The sequence below is a fragment of the Anolis carolinensis genome, chromosome 4 (assembly GCF_035594765.1).
Source record: "Anolis carolinensis isolate JA03-04 chromosome 4, rAnoCar3.1.pri, whole genome shotgun sequence".
Classification (NCBI taxonomy): Eukaryota; Metazoa; Chordata; class Lepidosauria; order Squamata; family Dactyloidae; genus Anolis; species Anolis carolinensis.
Genome location: NC_085844.1, coordinates 174,829,970 through 174,850,187, shown reverse-complemented (window position 1 = coordinate 174,850,187; position 20,218 = coordinate 174,829,970). Strand labels below are relative to the sequence as shown.

The 20,218-nt window shown below is 41.0% G+C and overlaps 1 protein-coding gene across 3 annotated transcripts in view; it reads right to left on the bottom strand.

Moving 5' to 3' along the window:
* The window catches only part of usp24 (ubiquitin specific peptidase 24), a 96,374-nt gene extending 76,913 nt beyond the window's left edge, over positions 1–19,461 (bottom strand). The window contains exon 1 of one of the 3 annotated variants that reach the window (XM_062978274.1): positions 19,324–19,461. In XM_062978274.1, the coding sequence (XP_062834344.1) occupies positions 19,324–19,446 (123 nt within the window). In that variant the 5' untranslated portion in view covers positions 19,447–19,461. Of the gene's footprint in view, positions 1–14,112; positions 14,644–19,323 lie in introns of those variants that run through there. The other 2 variants (XM_008109389.3, XM_003220151.4) reach the window with 2 other exon arrangements.
* Between the last annotated feature and the right edge of the window lie 757 nt (positions 19,462–20,218).

Below are 20,218 nucleotides of genomic sequence, written 5' to 3'. Positions count from 1 at the left end.
AAAAACAGCTCCCAATTCAAAATAAATGGGAGTAATTGAGAGCTAAGCAACTACAAGAGTTCAAATTCAATTTTGGCCAAAAAGACAAGCACCCCCAAACCCCCCAAAACAAACAGAAGCCAGAAGAAATTCCTGCCAAAATGTTAATGTAGTTGTTCCATGCACATGATTCTTATGGATGTCCTATTATGAATACTTTACATAAAAATTTTCACATGCCCCTAACACACAGCCCTTTCACAAGAAATATCCTAAAAGCTTCTCCTTAGAAGATCAAAATCCAAAATTAAATTGAACATGGTAATAAAAGTAATGTGTAACTCAATGAAATATTTTAAAACACACAGATTTTCAAACCTAAAGCCCCCAAAATTAAATCCTGTAAACACAGAAGAAGTGAGGTTATGACAGTAGAAAACTATAAAACACCACAAACTCTTTTCTCTGGGGTTGGACTGGATGGCCCATGTGGTCTCTTCCAACTCTACTATTCTATGATTCTATGACTCTAAACACATGGAATGGCCTGGGAAAATAAAAAATAATGTGATGGACACAAAAAGGTATTGGTGATTGGCAAACCTTACATTTTCCCAGTACAGCTGGTGGGCTGGTGGCTCTCAATTTAATAGGTGGTTAAAATGCTCATGGTTTATTCTGAAATTTGAATGAACTATTCAAAGAGCTTAAACTATTTGTAAGGGACAGAGTCCAGCACCTTGGATAGTTTCTTTAAAGTTCAGACTCTTCTAACCCACAGCCCATTTACCATCTCATGATTAATAGCCACAAGCTTGTGCTGATTTGGTACACATGTACTGCCATTTTTTCATGGTACAGGAAGTACTACGTAAGTGAATAAATCTTGAAAAGAGAAGATTAAATATACATAGGCATTTAGCATGTAATTGATTTATGTTTTAAAACAATTTTGTCTGCATATATTCATTTTACATTGCCTCTTGATAATTTTTTTTATAAATTAACCTATCTGGGTTTTTTTTTTAGTATGAAACACTAAACTCTGCAAACTAAATACAGCCAACTATCACCAACTTCTATGGGCAATCATACTGAAAGTAAAGTGTTCCTGGGGGGATTCCTATTCGACTCTTTGGCTGCTGGCCTGTGTAGTATCATGGCACGTTGTTTTGCCCCCATGTTACTTAACGTATACATGAAATGGCTAGAAGAGGTTTCTGCAGTTCTGGAATCAGACATCATCAGTAAGCTGATGATGCACAGCTCTATTACTCCAAGGAAGCTGTTTCCAACCCCCTGCAAGAAGCAGGAAAATCTCAATCAAAGCACCCCCGACAGATGGCCATCAAGCCTCTGCTTAAAAGCCTCCAAAGAAGGAGCCTCCACCACACTCCGGGGCAGAGAGTTCCACTGCCGAACAGCTCTCAGTCAGGAAGTTCTTCCTGATGTTCAGGTGGAATCTCCTTTCCTGTAGTCTGAAGCCATTGTTCTGCGTCCTAGTCTCCAGGGTAGCCGCAAACAAGCTTGCTCCCTCCTCCCTATGACTTTCCCTCATATATTTGTATATGGCGATCATGTCTCCTCTCAGCCTTCTCTTCTGCAGGCTAAACATACCCAGCTCTTTAAGCCACTCCTCATAGGGTTTGTTCTCTAGACCCTTGATCATTTTAGTCGCCCTCCTCTGGACACTTTCCAGTTTGTCAACATCTCCTTCTCCAGAATTGGACACAGTATTCCAGGTGTGGCCTGACCAAGGCAGAATAGAGGGGTAGCATGACTTCCCTGGATCTAGACGCTATACCCTTATTTATGCAGGCCAGATTGGCTATTGGCTTTTTTTGCTGCCGCATCACATTGTAGGCTCATGTTTAACTTGTTGTCCACGAGGACTCCAAGATCTTTTTCACACATACTGCTTTTAGGATAAAAGAGGAAGGTGAGTGATAGGAGCTTAAGAATGTGGGACCCAATTGAGTAGAGTTTCTGTAACACTCTTAATAGTCCAATTGAAAAGTCAATGGACTAAGTAATCAATTACATGGCTTTAACAATCTAGTCTAAAACCTGGAGATGGCAATGAAATTCTTGTGACCTTAGGTTCAGAAATAATTTTGAGGCAGATGTTCTTGGTTGTCTCAAAACGACAGTAGACAACAGGAACTCCCAAACCCAGTTCAAATTAAAACATTAGTTTGAAAGATATTTGGCAGAATGTCCTGCATTGATCCCAGCAAAGACATTTTGTGGAAGGGTAGAATGAAAGCCCACACTCAAGAAGGCTGTTCTTGCTCCAAGGGTACCTGTTCTGCTTACCTCTATTTTCCAAGGAAGAAACCTCCAGCTCTACTATTTTTGAAGACATGGAAAAAGGAAAGAGGAGAAGCTTGCTTATCACTAACTTAAACAACCAGATTCTTTATTTCAAAAGCAGGATGATAACCTCTTATGTGACACAGGCATTCTGAAGACATTGAAAAGCGTTATAAAGCACTATATCTTAAATTATTAATAGCTCTACAAGGATTAAGCATTAATAAAGCGATTTAGAAAGGACTGTGAATGATGCAATGCTCTTAAATAAGAAGCTTGCATGAGCAGTTCTCCAGAGCAATTTCATATAAATGAATACACAAATACGTAATGCAGCACAGGCAGTCCCCAAGTTACGAACAGGATAGGTTATGGAGATTTGTTCTTAAGTTGAATTTAGAAGAGGTACTAAAGTGTAACTCCAGCCACACACACACACACACTTTGGATAGTATAGGGAAGGTTTAACATTCCTGCAGTGTTTATTTTGCTGTGTGCTCAGAAGATTCCACCTCACTTTCTGTCCCAGTCATAATTGGATTTTGAAAAATTTGGCTTATTGTGGAAACAAGAATTGGTGAGAAAGCTTCTGCTGAGACACCTTTTCCCCATGATAACTCTTTCAGGAGAGAATTTCCCTTCCTAGGGGTAGATTTCATTCACTTCCTGCTGTCTTAACCATTCTTAACTATCAACCATTTGTAAGTCAGATGTCTGTAACTCGGGCACTGCATGTACATTATTTGAGTGGGGGATACAGTACTATGTGGTCTTTAGTTTTCTAGGTAGGGACGATTGGAAGTATCAAATTCAAAACATTCAGGTTACAGAAGGCAGTTTGTGGAGGATAAGTGTGGAAGACATAAACACCTATACTGGAATCTGCCAATGCTTCTTACAATAGGGAAAGTATATCATAATATTATTGTTCATATATAAAAACATACATTTCTACATGCCTGTTCAATAAAATAAATGTTTCCAGATATATGCCATACCCACAACGACTCATGCACATAAGGGAAAATATTAAAAATATAACAGCTTTGTTTGAACATACATGTTTTCAAACAAATTTAATTAAGTGTAACTCTCTACTAGCATAATACTAACAGAGTTGCTTCACTATCGGTAACAGAAACAGGAAGAGAATTAGAATTCACCAAAGGAAGTTAAAAGGATACCAGGGAAAGGTGTGAGGCAAGGTGTGGGAAGATATACGCAACAGAAGTTTTGAGTTCTGAAGGCAAAAGGTGGGCTGCACCAGGAATAGAACAGATAGATCTGAGTGATTTCAGTAATAGTGCTTATTTTTGTTTTCAGAGAAAAGTGAACATAAAAGAGCTCCTTCTCTGATGATCACAAATGATCTGAAACTCACTGTGGACATTAGGCTGCCTTCTTGCGAACAGGCTTTTGATTAGCTCAACAGGATAATCACACATCCTGATCTAATATATCCAAAGGGAGGTTAATCTGATTAGATTCTTGGTCTCAGAAGCATAGCTGATGACAAGGAGACCAAATGGAAAGCCCAAAAACAAGGCAAGAAGACTGGCAATCTAAAAGCATGACACTTAAAATCAAGGCCCTGAAAAATGTAACACAATTCTCTGCCTCCCAAATTGTCCAACAAAAGAAAGCCACCAAGCTTAAAGTCCATAATACATATGTGACACAGCTTCCCCCAGCAGATATCTAATTATCCACTACTTTTGTTCTTGAAGGAAGCAATAAATAATTTTAACAAATTTCATTCTGCTGCATTAAATTCTTTGAAACCAACAGCTTTCAAATCGTTTCCACCTTACTGTACAGCATTTTCTGAGCACAAAACTTCATATTTTAAACTTAGAATATTTCTGCAAAAAATAAAAACCAAACCTATTTCCTGCACATGAAGTAGGATTTTGTTAGAATTTTGTGCAGAATTTATCCAGAATTACAAAGATTCTCAACAATTTATTATTTCTTTCATGTGGCTTCATTGTTACAGCTAGCTCGCTGGGATTCTAAGAGCACCACAATGAAGTCAGCAACTTCAAGATTAGGTTCCTGTGCAAAGAATAATAAGACCTATGAATGTCAACACTGTTGTTTGATTTATTGACCGTACATTCGGTGGAATGTGGGACAATGGAATGCTGGAAGCAAATGCTGATTGGCAGAATGGTTGATAAGATTTGCATAAGGCTGGTGAATTCAGTTTGCCCAGGGTATGAGAAGAGAACAATTCAAAAAGGTTTATAGAGGTTTACATTAGGTAAAGGCTGGAATGAGAGATGGGAATTTGAGATGAGTTGATAAGGGTATAATCTAATCTGAGATGAATGTGAGAGCCAGAATTTTTAAATGTAATCAATATTATGCTAAGTTATACAGAACTTCTTTAAAGAAAGTTTATTTTTATACACTTTTGGTTTCCAGAACTGCTGATCTGAGAACTTCAACTGAGATAAGATGTCTGTGATGGGAGCACTGAATATAGGGAAATAGGCATAACCCATTGAGGACATAAGTTGCATAAATCCTCATAGGTATCTTGAGAACATTTAGATGGCACCCAAACCTGGTATACCACCAGGTAGGGCAGGAGGACATCCTTGCATTATAGCAGAAGTGAGGATGAAGGAAAGCCTTCACTCTTATTAACTGTAGTGAGCACCATGGAAGTCTTCAAATCTGGCGGGTTCAAGGGTAGATATCGTATTTGGAGTCCACATTGATGAAAGTGCTTGAGAGGAATCCTCATCACTGGTAGAACTGGTGAAACTGCCTGAGTGCAAAATCTCAGTCTGATAAAGGGTGAAATCCTTACATAAAGGGTGGAACCCCACACAGAGTGTGGATTAAGAACTTCAGAGGTTCCTGGATAGATGACTGAATATTTCAAATACCATATTTCTGAGACACAGTTATCTGGGAAAAAAGAGATATAATGGGGGTACTAAAAATTCTTATTTAAAGAAAGTGGAACAGATGAAGGTTAGTGTAATACAGTAGCTGGAAGTATGGTTTCATTTTTTGTTTGTACAAATATCAGTCGATACAAAGCCATTAAGCTTACTTAGTAACTTTCCAAGAGCCATATCTTTGATTTAGTATATTCCAAATTACTGGAAAAATGTAAATATTCATACAAATTATCACATTCTGAAGTATTTACAAATCTCATAAAAACAATGAAACTGGAACAGATTTACAATACGTATTTACGTTTCAGCTGACAGGCACTTTTCATGTTTAGCAAATTATCTGCTCTTCACCCAAACAAAGGACCAGTCTTTTGTGGAGGCAACTCCACAATTGAAAAGATTGCCTGGTGATACACATAAAATTTAAAAAACACAGGCCTTGCACACAAGCATACAATGCAAAGTAGGGGTGAACGACTAAAGTATACACTTCAACTGCTTTTAATGCCTGCATCCCAATTTCCCAAGGCTCCTTTTCCTGACAAATAAAAAAGAATGACTGTCCCATCTTGGCAGTCTCCAGAAGAGGTGGTCAGCTCTTTAAATTGACCCCATTACTACATTTAAAATTTTAAATTTTTCAAATCCAAGGTGGGCTTTTGTTCAGTTTCCATCTTTTTGGCTATGTGTGAAGCAACTAGTTCCCAGACTCACAAAAATAGTTTACTCTGAATCTAAGTCATGGTAAAAAGGGGACAAGATGAAAGGGAAGAGAAAAGTAAACTGTATCAGGGGGTTGAGCACAAAAAAGAGGAACTGGGTCAAACCACTGCAAGGAGACTTGACAGTGTACTTTTTCAGAAACTTTGCATCCTATTTAAAAGAACAGAATATATATATATATATAAATAAATGATACATCCACATCCTAATTTTATTATTACAAATGAGAACCTGATTAGCATACTTTAAGGACATGGTGCTCAATAAAAACTTAAAGGGCTTCCATTACCTCAATTCAACTTGTATAAATAACACACTTTTCTATTGTTAAAAATTCCATCCCTCTATTCATTGTCTGTGTTATAGAAAGTCTGTTTAATTGTCTCCCACTTTCTTATGTGTTAGGAATGCAGCCTTATGTGTTAGGAATGCAGCCTTCCCTACCCCTGTGTATAAGTGAAAAAGGCATGAATATATCGTGCTGGAGTAAATGAAGCATGGCTACTGCAGTTCTGGAATGGGTTACGCACAATGATAGAGCAGGTCTCATGTGCCACTTTCACTTCATTGAGAATGTAGATCCGACTCCTTTTCCTTTTCTTGCATGCTGTGTACATCTGTTTTGCCAGGGTAAAGGAAATGAGGTATCGGGGGAAACAGATGGAGGAGGAACAGGCCCTACACCACTTCACTTTCCCTGTGGGATCTGCTCCTTTCCCACTTTTTGTGTGCCATATGTCTGTTGTTCCCAGGAACTCCCCTTCTTTGCCTATACAGGAAGACACCAGACCTACTGGGCCAATGAAGTGCTACATGGTTTTCTCCTTCTTGTATGCCATGTGTGTCTGTTTCACTTGGGTAAAAGAAGGGAGGTACTGGCTGAAAGAGACACACACGGCATGCCTGGATTCCAAAGATGTAGCTGCCCTACAAACATTCACTGTCCTAAACAGCACCTCCACTCCCTAAGGAAGGAACTGTTTAAATGTTCACACGGCAACCCCAACTTCAGGAGCCAAGTGCAGTACACAGTGTGATCATTTCCCACCCATGCACCTCTAGAAGATGGAGCTGCCATGTGAATGAACCTTGGGGAGCTGGACATACGCAAGTGGAGATTCCCCCCCCCCCCCCCCCCCAATATTTCCTGAGGAGGCAGGTATGATGGTACAAACATGTGAACAATCAAAATCGCAAGTGTGAAACGAATAAATGTGGTCAGCCAACTATATTTATTAAGGTTGAAGAGAATCATCATTAATCAACAATAATTAAATTTCATTACTCTTAACAGAGGTATTAGATTACCATTAATGCACACTAAAGAAGATGTCTATGGATGAAATTCCAGCTAAAAGGCTAACAAAATCTCTTGATGGAGCCATGTACTCTATGGGGTTTTGTTTTCTCACTACTCTTATTGCAGAATGAGGAAACAAACAATAATACATCCATTCTAAAAGATTACAGAAACAAATAAAGTTAATCTAGAACAGTGATGGGCAACCTTTGGCGCTTGGTGTGTCAAAATTCGCCAAAAAACCTAGCATGACTTGGGTGGTGTGTCACTTCGAGAGAAAAAAAACATAATTTCGCAATATGTATAGTTTAAATAACAAAAATGTATAATTGTAATATATACAGTAGAGTCTCACTTACCCAACATAAATGGGCTGGCAAAACGTTGGATAAGTGAAAATGTTGGATAATAAGGAGGGATTAAGGAAAAGCCTATTAAACGTCAAATTACGTTATGATTTTCCAAATTAAGTATCAAAACATCATGTTTTACCACAAATTGACAGAAAAAGCAGTTCAATATACGGTAACGTTATGTAGTAATTACTGTATTTACTAATTTAGCACCAAAACATCGCAATGTATTGAAAACATTGCCTACAAAAACACTGGCTACTAACACACTGACTACAAATAAAGATAGAATTGCATAAAATGAACTTACAGTAACAACATTGTTAAATAGTAAATCAGTAAAAAGTTCAGTCCTTGCTGCCTAGAGAAACAGCTGTGGATCCAGACGGGAGGCAAACTATGTTGGATAATCCAGAACATTGGATAAATGAATGTTGGATAAGTGAGACTCTACTGTAACTGTATTTAATAAAACAAAAACTATTTTCTACCATTAGGTGATTAATAGGAGGGTGAAACAGGGGATCCTGGTGATGTCACTGCTGCCTAGAATCCAAGGGAATGCAACCCATCTGCCAATCCTCCTGTTTTCCTGCCTTCCTTCCTTCCCCCACCAACCACCGCCTCGCCCAGAACACGCACCTCGGAGTCCCAGGTTGTCCTCCTTGGCCCGAATCTTGCGGACCTTCACCGCATGGCTAACACTATCCTCTGCCGCAAAAAGTTGCTGCCAACATAGCTGAGCGAGTGAGATTGGCTCGCCATGTTGCTGGGGCTGCTGCGCGTCGCTGCAATCACCAGCCCCCCTCCCTTCGTGAAAGCCCGGGCAGCCAATTGGAGCCAAGCGAGCACACTGATAGGCTCGCGAGGCAGAGCAGCCTCTGCCGCCTGGTGCTTGCAGCGACAGCAAAAGCTGCGCGGCTGCTCCGCGCACAGCCCACATCCTCTGAGTGAGGGGGGGGGAGGAGGAAGAGGAAGTGGGCGGAGCCTTCGAGGCAGAAAGGAGGGGCAGCTGGAGCCTGACAGCTGCTCACTCCCCTTCCTTTTAGGGCGCATCTATCTACACGAGGCCTGGGCAAACTTGGACCCAATTCCCCTCTGTATGCGACCGATTGTGGCCGCGTGTCAGCAAAAATGGCTAGGCGTGTCAGAGCTGACACGCGTGTCATAGGTTCTCCATCACTGATCTAGAACAATGGCAGACAAACCATCTACACTCACGTATTCCATGAAATAATCCAGTATGATTCACAATGTAAGAGAAATGCTACATGTACAAAATGTATAGTACAATACCTATCTATTCAGGCAAAAGCTAGGCTGAATTTTCTTCTAGCCATAAAAAGCTTCTGAATATTCGTATGACTGCAGTATAATTAGTATTGTAATTACTAATGACTGTAATTACTAACTGACTGAACTGTTTGCCAGTTTTAGCAAAGACTGGCAAGTTGCCTTCAGTTATTTTATTTTAAATATATAATTTGCTGTAAATATAGCATATTTTAAAATGTTCTAATAACTTTTGTTTAACTTTATTAACTTTGAATATATTAAATATATCAAATATTTAATAGACAGCAGGGTTAATATCCTCAAAAGTCTTGACAAAGGAGAAACAGTTCATTCTAAGAGAAAATGTGTCATTCTATTCTGGACAGCAGCAGTTAATTTATTCTTGCTACGTGTCAACTGACGTATAGCAGCACTATCATAGTGTATTCTTGGAAATATTTATTAAGAGAAGGTTTGTCATTGCCTTTTTCTTAATCTGTGACTTGCACAAGATCACCGAATGGGTTTTCATGCTTGAGCAGGACGTTCATATCCAGAGCCCTACTCTGACATTCAAACCACTAGCCATTTAATTCACTGGCTTTCACACTAGGCCATTTAAGAATACCTAAAGGAATAAAAGGTACTACAATCCTGTTTTCTCACATGGTACCCCCAAAAGCATAATACCAACTGAAAATTCTCTTTCAAGAATGTAACCCAACTACTCTTTGCTCCCCATCTGTTCCCACACCTGTCTAATGCCAATATGAAAGGAAGGCTCAAGGACATGGTGTGTGGATCCACAGGATCCAAAGTTCTCTCTGCCCCTTACTTCCACCTCCCTGACTGTGCCAAACATTTATGTATTTATTTTTATCCCACCTTTCTCCCTATAGGGACTCAAGTGGCTAAACATTTAAAGAAGCCCTGGTACCAATGAGATTTTAATCTCTCCCAGTTATAACAGAATGTACATTGCTTTTTAAGAATCAGGACAAAAGCAAGAAAATGCTTCTTTTCTTCTATCAGGATTACAGCTGGGTACATTATACATTGGACACTATGATCCATATGGCTGCCCTGTTGATGGCCTAAATGGTCTTATTTCAAAGTACTTCCAGAATCTACTCTCCCTGGATGGATCTGGCCAACTGTGTGTGGAGTCTCTTCTCCAAATACCTCAACCATCAAAAGTAAAACAGGATGGTAACAAGTACACTTCCTCAGATATGCTTAGAAACAGTCTTCCAATACAAAATGCTACTGAATTTATATATGTAAGTTTGCACGCACACACAAAATAAAACATAGCAACAATAAACAAAAAGTAGAAGCTTAAGAAGTAGTAACATGCTTGACAAAACTGAGCAAACTTTCTGGGCACATTATAAGAAACAAATACAGAATTCAAATAATATCATGATGATTCTGAAATCCCCCATCCCCCAATGAACACATTCATACTGAGAACATGTGGAGTAGGGTTCTAGTTCAAGTATGCCCTTGGGCCTGCCATCCTCTTTGTGACAAGGTAATCCAACTATTAACCAAAAAAGTGTGAAATTTATCAAAACCAAAATTTCATCTGAACGATTTGATTTTGCCATTTCTTGGCACAAAATGGTAAGAAAGCTTTTAAAATAAATGCAAGAAAATCAGAATGCAGTGTAGGCACAAATAATAAACAACTAATTAAGTCACATTAGAGACATAAATGAAGAAATAACTTGGTGTATAACTCTTCACCACTGAAGCCCAGCCAAGACACAGGAATGAAGTAGCTATTTCTCACCTTGAGGCTATCTTTCTTCTGTTAAGCTAGGATAAACATAGGAGATTGAGGGGCCTTCCCCACAGCCATATAACCCAGAATATCAAGTCAGATAATCCACAATATCAGCTTTGAACTGGATTATCTGAGTCCACACTGCCATATAGTCCAATTCAATATGGATTTTATACAGCTGTGTGAAAGGGGCCTAACAGTCAAACTCTAGTGCTGTGGTTCTTAACCTGTGGGTCCCCAGATGTTTTGTCCTTCAACCCCTAGAAATCCTAACAGTAATCTGTCTGGGACTTCTGGGAGTTGTAGGCCAAAACACCTAGGGACCCACAGGTTGAGAACCACTGCTCTAGTGATTCAAAAAATTACTGGACAGGTCTTACCAAGACCAAAACCTGCCTGCTTCTTTGGAAAGTCATGTCTACATAAATTGAGAAAAATGTTCGTATCTCAAATGAGTGCTGAAAAATCCTTGTTCATTCTAGGGGCCCTTCCAAACAGGCCCTATATCCCAGGATCTGATCCTAGGTTTTCTGTTTATCCCAGATTATCTGGCAGTGCGGACTCATATAAACCAGTTCAAAGCAGCAAACCTGGGATCAGAATATGGGATATAGGGCCTGCCTAGAAGGGGCTTCAGTTCACACTGCCATGTATTCCAGTTCAAAGCAGATAATGTAGGATTTTATTCAGCTGTGTGGCAGGGGCCTGAATTATATGACAGCCGTGGTGAGGACTCAAGTCAAATCCATTGTCAACCAAGTATGTAGCCTTTGCTTATCTCACATTACAACAGGCATGGGCAAACTTTGGCACTCCAGGTGTTTGGACTTCAACTCCCACAATTCCTAACAGCCTACCGGGAAGTCATGTATGACCACAGCGGTCCACGCTCTTGTTACATCCCGAATAGACCACTGCAACACACTCTATGTGGGGTTGCCTTTGAAGACTGTTCGGAAGCTTCAAGTAGTCCAACGGCAATAGCCAGGTTTCTAACTGGAGCTGTGTACAGGGAGCACATAACTCGCCAGCAGCACCAGCTCCACTGGCTGCCTGTCTGCTATAATTCAAAATACTGGCTTTAGCCTACAAAGCCCTAAACGGTTCTGGCCCTGCTTACCTGCCCGAACATATCTCCTCCTATGAACCCTCTCGGAGATTAAGATCGTCCGTGGAGGCCCTGCTCTCGATTCCACTCACTTTGCAGGTGCGATTGGTGAGAACAAGAGACAGGGCTTTCTCGATGGTGGCCCCTTGGCTATGGAAATCCCCGACCCCCTCCATCCTGACCTTCAGGAAGAAGGTTAAATCCTAGTTGTGGGACCAAGTGTTTGCACAGTGATTCCCAATGCAACAATTGATATCTCAGTGTAATAATGAACAGTTACAGATGAAAATTGGAATGGCTCTTGACATGTTTTCAGATTGTGTGATTTTGAGCAATTGTTTCAATTGATATGTTTTAATGATGTGATTAAAGGATATGTTGTTTTATGTTGATATGTGTTCAAGGCACCAAATTGCGCCTTTGTTGGGAGCTGCCCTGAGTCCTCTTCGGGGTGAAATGGGCGGGATATAAATAAAATAAATATTTTAAAATAAATAAATATTTTTGTTTTCAGATTTACTTAATTTTGTGGAGATTTCTCTTAATTTTCTTGCTGGTTCATGTTTATCACTGATGACTGAACTTAGCGAAATATACTATTTAACTGATGAGTCTCCACAATAATTGTAATTGGTTTTTTTTACATGTTTTTAATGCTTATTATTTATTTATATATTATTCTTTGATGTTATTATGCTTTGTGCGATTTTTGTCTTGTATTTTATGTTAAATAAATGTGCTTTGATTTGTATTGTATGCTGCAAGTCGCAGAATACAAGAAGCACTGCTTGAATATCAAGCAAAAAGTGTGTGCTAGAAACAATATCATTCAAAAGCTGACCAGCACAACCCGGGGATCACAACCAGATACAGTGAAGACATCTGCCCTTGCGCTTTGCTACCCTACTATTGAACACATCTCACCATGTTAAAAAAGTAGATGTGACTCTTAATGAGGCATAGTGCATTATCACAGGATGTCTACGCTCCACATCACTGGAGAAATTATACTGTTTAGCTGGAACTGCACCATCTGACATCCGCCGGGAAGTAGCAGCCAATAATGAAAGGACCAAGACAGTTACATCTCTGGCCCATTCTCTGTTCGGATATCAGACATCATGCCAATGCCTTAAATCAAGAAATAGTTTTCTAAAATCTACAGAGATACTCGCAAGAACACCTCAGCAAGCGAGAATACAAAAGTGGCAGGCTAAAACCCAAAACCTAAAATCATGGTTGAGACTGAATTAGAGACTCCCTCCTGGGCACACAGAAGGCTGGGTGGTTTGGAAGGCACTGAACAGACCGCGTTCTGGCACCACGAGATGCAGAGCCAACTTTAAGAAATGGGGCCACAAAGTGGAGTCCACGACATGTGACTGTGGAGAAGAGCAAACCACAGACCATCTATTATAATTAAGTCTGAGCCCTGTCACGTGCACAGTGGAGGACCTTCTTATAGCAACACCAGAGGCACTCCAAGTGCCCAGCTACTGCTCAAAAGACATTTAGTATAATGCCAAGCTTTTAACTTTGTGTTTTTAAATACAGGACAAGTGTACCCTCGGTTCACTTCTGATACAATAAACAAATTAGTATTGTATAATGTTTATACACTGTGTATTTGCAATGTGGCACTGAAGTAGCTGGAGCCCCCGGTGGTGCAGCGGTTTAAACCGCTGAGGTGCTGAACTTGCTGACCAAAAGGTCGGCGGTTCGAATCCAGGGAGTGGGGTGAACTCTCGCTGTTAGCCCCAGCTTCTGCCAACCTAGCAGTTTGAAAACATGCAAATGGGAACAAATCAATAGGTACCGCTCAGGCAGGAAGATAACGGTGCTCCATGCAGTCATGCCGGCCATATGACCTTGGAGGAGTCTATGGACAATGACGACTCTTCGGCTTAGAAACAGTGATGACCACTAACCCCAGAGTTGGACACTACTATACTTAATGTCAGGGAAAACCTTTACCTTTACTGAAGTGGCCAAACCATAAGCTGCTTTGAGTTCCCTTTGGGGTGACAGAGCAGAGTAGAAATATAGTAAATAAAGTCCAAAACACCTGGAGGGCCGAAGTTTGCCCATGCCTGGTTTACAACCTTTGATTCTGTAGGCCTGGCTTGCCTTAATTCAGGAAACAAGGCAGGGAACCCAAGGGGGCAGGGCCCCCCATCTACACTGAATGCTAGGCCAGACCTCAAGCATGCTTTTTGTGGTTGGTGCAACCGCCACCCAAGCAGGCCTCAAATCGGATTTCCTCTGTATGGCGAATACACGTCTTTCATTCAACAGCGGTTTGAAACGGTCTGAAAAGGAAGGTGCAGAGGGGGCCCTGGCTGAGGCGAAGGAGGTACCTCGTTTTCCACCACCTCATGGTAGGCGGGGGGCGGGTCGAAGCCCGTGGTGCTGGTGCTAGTGCCGCCGCCTCCTCCGTCGCCGTCTCCTCCGGGCCCGCTATTCCCGCCCGGGGTGGGGGTGGTGGTGTTGCTGCTGTTGGTGCCTCCGCCTCCTCCACCTCCTCCCCCGCTGTCCATGGGTTCGTAGTGCAGGCCGGGCCGCTCGTTGGTGAGCAGCGCTACGGCCTCGTTGATGTCGTTCTTGGCCAAGCGCAGCGCCCTGCGAATGGCGGCCGCGTCCGAGAAGCCCATGCAGAGCAGCGTCGTCGTGTGCTGCTCCTCCTCGCTCTCCATGGCGGCAGCGGCTCCAGCTCCGGCTCCTCCCGGGTTCCCCTCAAGCGCGGCTCCCGCTGGAGAAGGCGCTGCTACCTCGAGCGCCACGGCCACCACCCGCCCTGCGCGCCGCCATGTTGATTGGAGGAGGAAACGCCGCCTCCCCTTCACTTTTTCCCCGCCTCTTCTACAGGCACGACTCACGCCGTCGCCTCAGGGCGGCAGGACGAGAGAGAGCCCCACACCCACCCGGAAGTGGATGGTGGTGGAGGGGAGGAGGGAGGACAGGGGGGAAACACAGACACGGCGGTGATCACGTGACGGGGAAAGCGCTGCGTGAGCATGAATGGAACGTGAAAGGAATGGAAGCCGTTGTCATGGCAACTACAGAGGTTGTAGGCCCAATCTACCAGGACGTTTAAAAACTGCATGATATGGTCAGTGTAGAGCAGACATGAGCAAACTTCGGCTCTCCAGCTGTTTTGGACGTTCAACTCCCACAATTCAACCAGAGAAGTTAGCCATAGCAAAGCACTTGATGAACCAACTTGGACACAGCATATTATTTGAGAACACGGAAATGCAGGACCACTCTCACAACCACCATGTCAGGCTATGCAGAGAAGCCATTGAAATCCACACGCATGTGGACAGTTTCAACAGGAAGGAGGAAACTATGAAAATGAACAAAATCTGGCTACCAGTTTAAAAAGAACGTTGAAATCAATAATAATAATAATAATAATAACTTTATTTTTATATCCCACCCCATCTCCCCAAAGGGACTTGGGGTGGCTTACATGGAGACAATCACATAATCACATAAATACATTAAAAACATATAGACATAAAATCATGAAACATATAATACATTAAAACATACTCAAGCCACACCTACTAGTCAGGCACAGTGAACATATTCCACTGGGGGCAAGGCAAATGTCCATATGCAATATCTTATAACCTCAAGACAGTAAATAAAGAGCAACACTCAGAAAACAGAGGAATTCCAGATCAGGGCCAGTTAACAGCTCCCAACAAAGGATTCCCCCAGGCAGGAATCAGCCAGGCTTTGAAGCTGCAAGGCTTTTCAATGCCAATCAAGGTGATTAATTGCAACATTCACATTTGCCTCAGGCAGAGAAGAGTTCTTCCTCCCACCCTGGATATTCCACAGATATATAAACCCCACTGGCCTAGTTTTCAGCACCTCACAACCTCTGAGGATGCCTGCCATAGATGTAGGTAAAACACCAGGAGAGAGTGCTTTTGGAACATGACCCGACAGCGCGGGGAAACTCACAGCAACCCAGCCAGTAGCTTATTAGGAATTGTGGAAGTCCAAAACACCTGGAGGGCCAAAGTTTTCCCCATGCCTGCTGTAGAGATTTATATAATGCAGTTAAGCTGCATTACAGGAGTCTCGTTCAAAGAAACATTAACAATCTTAGATATGCAGATGATACCACTTGGATGGCTGAAAGCAAGGAGGAGCCGAGGAGCCTGAGTGAAGAAAGATAGACACTTTTGAACTGTGGTGTTGGAGGAAAATTCGGAGAGTGCCTTGGACTGCAAGAAGATCCAACCAGTCCATTCTCCAGGAAATAATGCCCGACTGCTCACTGGAGGGAAGGATATTAGAGTCAAAGATGAAATACTTTGGCCACATAATGAGAAGACAGGAAAGCTTGGAGAAGATAATAATGCTGGGGAAAATCGAAGGAGAAAGGAAAAGGGGCTGACCAAGGGCAAGATTAATGTTATCCTTGAAGTGACTGACTTGACCGCGAAGTAACTGAACAAATAAACACACACATATGAATCATAGCATTGGAAGAGACCACATGGGCCATCCAGTCCAACCCCCTGCCATGCAGGAAAAGAACAATCAAAGCACCCATGACAAATGGCCACCCAGCCTCCGTTTAAAAGCCTCCAAAGAAGGCAGAGTTCCACTGTTGTACAGTTCTCACAGGAATTTCTTCCTAATGCTCCGGTGGAATCTCCTTTCTTGTAATTTGAATCCATTGCTCCGAGTCCTAGTCTCCAAGGCCACCAAAAACAAGCTTCTTCCTTATCACAGCCTTTCACATATTTATACATGGCTATCATTGGGGTGGCACAATGGGTTAAACCCTTGTGCCGTCTGAACTGCTGACCTGAAGGTTGGATTGCTGACAAGGTTGCCGGTTTGAATCCGTGAGATGAGGTGAGTTCCTGTCTGTCAGCTCTAGCTTGCGGGGACATGAGACATGAGAGAAGCCTCCCAGCAAACACATTCGGGTGTCCCCTGGGCAACGTCTCTGTAGACAGCCAATTCTCTCACACCAGAAGCATCTTGCAGTATGTTCTCAAGTTGCTTCTGACAGGATAAAAAATTCCTTTCAATCTTCTCTTCTGCAGTTAAATATACCCAGCTGTAAGACATTCCTCATAGGGATTCATGGTCTCCAGACCTTTGATCATTTTAGTCGCCCTCCTATGGACACATTCCAGCTTGTCAACATCTCTCTTGAATTGTGGTGCCCAAAACTAGACACAGTTTTCCAGGTGAGTTTCAAACTGCATTGTATAGTGAGGGGGACGTGGGTTTAAAAAGAGAATTTTCAAAGATACTTCCAATGACTATAAGTCCCATATGTTTTGATTGACCTAAGTTGCAAAAGGCCTATGTTTGAGAAAGGCATGCGCTTGAGAGAAAATGCTGATGTTTGGGAAAAGAGTTGTTCCAGAGAAAAAGAAGTTACTTTTAATAATAACAATATATCAAGTCAGAACCGGTTACCCGCTACTCCCTAGGATTCCCATACGGACTCGAACCTATACTTGCAGCAACAGGAAGATAAGCAGGTACTGAGATCAGGGTCAATAACATAAAAAGCACCGTTGTTTAAAGAGTCACATGTTGTTACAGCATAGAAAACCAATGGAATTGCATGATGGTTAAGATGTTTGTGATGTAGCCAACATTAGACGAATAGAGTAAATGATCTTTGTAAGCCAATAAAGATATGCTTACTATTTTCTGTAGAAGTGATAAAAACCCTTGCAACCATTTGCAAGTGTGACAAATCTTTTATTGATTGCACAGATGTATGCATGTTTTTGTCGTTATTGCTAAGCTCGCAATAAATAGTTTGAAGATCAACTTTCATGGTGTCTTTCCACGCCCTCTCCACAGAAAAGAGGCCTCCTACTTTTGACTTTGGATTAAGAGGTATTTTTACATCTTTGCCCCTTCAATAGCAGCTATGTGTCTGAAGTATACAGTATATGAAACATAAATGAATCTGGTTCCCATCTCCAATGTACGAATATCATTACATGCATGCACGCAAATATAGATATCCCAAAATCCAAAACGCTTCTAGTCCCAAGTATTTGAGATCAGGGATAACCAACTGTACTGTTTCTAAATACATATAGAATTTAGGGTCTCAATGGTTGAACAATACAAAATAATGCTGAAAGTTCCAGTCCTATTTTAACTAATACTATTCCCTGCTGGTGGGATCTGTGTTGTATATCAGTTTTGTTTTCATTTTAAAAAAAAATGTAAGTCATTCATGTTGAACTGGAATGCGATTGCTTCCATCTAACATGTTTTGTGCCAATTGCATTCTTTCATTTAAAAAAATCAAGAAACCTATGGACATGGTAGGAAAGTGCTTCTGAAATCCTTGAAGACCTTGGCAGTAGAGATGTTAAAATTAGAAGGAAATGTTTAGAAGAGGATAGGAAGCAAGCTCCTGTTTCTCATTTCTGTACTGTACTGTTTCTCATCCCTCTTGATCCCTCTTCAACACTGAATGCATTTGTTTTAAATGCAACATAAAAAAAATCCATGGTTTCTTCTCATTTGAGCAATTAGAGATTGCATAGCTTTTTCACTCTAGGCATCATATAATGTTGACATATAAAGACACATTCCTAGACCTTCTTATGATGAATCAAATTTCTGAATTCTCGTGCAATATATTCATTGTGCCAATGAAACATAGCTTACCAGTCACCAGTCCCTGAAGTCTGGCTTTCAGAAGCTGTTGTAACACTTAACTACATAAAATGCCTAGAGCTTAAGACAAATTACAGCTTTATAAAGTGTGGATCTGTCTAACAAGTTTCTGGATTAATTATACTACCTAGAGCAGTGAAGTATGCTTTATGCAACCTAGAGCAATACATGTACAGCTTCATGATTTAGCTGTGGTGTTCATCATATTTATCAAGTGTCCTGATCTGACAGTTTGATTCTTTACAGTCAGCAATTTTTCCCCTTTTTGAACCCCCCCAGATAAGTCCAGATAAACAGAGCCCAAGCCAATTATATATAGTACCATAATTTATCTACAGGCAGTCCCCAAGTTACAAACATCCAATTTACATATGACTCCTAGTAATAAACGAGGGTGAGACAACGAAGTGAGAGGAAATTACCTCTCGGAAGGAAAATTCACTCCTGTAAGTGGTGAAAAAGTGTCTCCACTGAAGCTTTATCATCAATCTTTGTTCTCATGATTCCATAGCATTGAGTCATGGCAGTTAAACTAGTGTCAAACTGAATTATTTATACAATGTAAATGCATCCTAGTGTTGTTTGAGGAGGTTGTCCCTTATATGATTTCCTCCATTTCAGTGGCCTGTATATATTAAAATGTATTCTACAACACACACACACACCATATAAACATCTCTAAAAATGGGGTGCATCTTATAATCACAGGTGCTTTTTTAAATATATAAAGAAAACCTTTTTCTGTTGGTGGAAGCAAAATTTGTATGCGTTTTACAACTGAAGGTGCCTTAGAATAAAAAAATATGGTATTGAAGAAAAAGGTTCCTATAATTCATTTCCCTACTAGGTAAACCTGTGCTACATTTGCACAAATTCCTTACTTTTGTACAGAGATCATGGGAAGTCTTGGCTTTGTCTTTTCCTCTCCTTTGCTTTAGTTCTCTCTGCTTAGGTTTCCCAAGAATGTAGATGCCTCCATTTGTATTAGTTTTTGGGTGGAGCATAAAAATCCCCCTAGAGGCCAGCCTTAGTTGGTCTGTTCCATTTTCATGAACAGAGCTTTTGTAGATGAGGCCTGGGACTCCTAATATGCATTGGAGATATCAGAGGCAGAATATTCCCCTCTCCGTAAACCTTTTTGAGCACTTTTGATGTAGTTCTTGTAGGTATGTTGTTGTAGAAGACCATTATCTATTATGTTTTTTCATCTAATTCTTCTAGGCAGATGGTGTCTAATGTAAATATAATACAAGGATTTTTCAAAAGACTTCATTACATGTTATTTGCTGATAAGTGAGAGATCGGTAAGAGGTGCATCTATGCTATAGATTTAATGCAGTGTGAGACCACATTAACTGATTTGGCTGTATGGTGTGGAATCCTGGGAGTTGTACTTTGGTGAGGTGCCAGTGCCCTTTGGCAGAGAAGTCTAAAGATGTTGTAAAACAGCAACTCCCATGATAGAATAATAAAATCATAGAGTTGGAAGATACAAGGGCCATCCAATCCTGCTCCCTCTATGCAAGTAAATACAAAATTCCATAGCACTAATCTATGACAATTAAAGTAGTGTCAAACTGTATTAATTCTACAGTATGAATGCATCCTAAAAGTCTTTGTAACCAGTTTTTGAAATTTCAGGGCTGTTATATCCTTTATGGAAATCCATTGGTAATGTGATTTTCCTCTTTTTTTAAAAAATCACCTCCACTTTACTGAGCATTATGTCATTTCCAATAAGCCATGATATCTCAAGACATATTTAGAATATGAGAA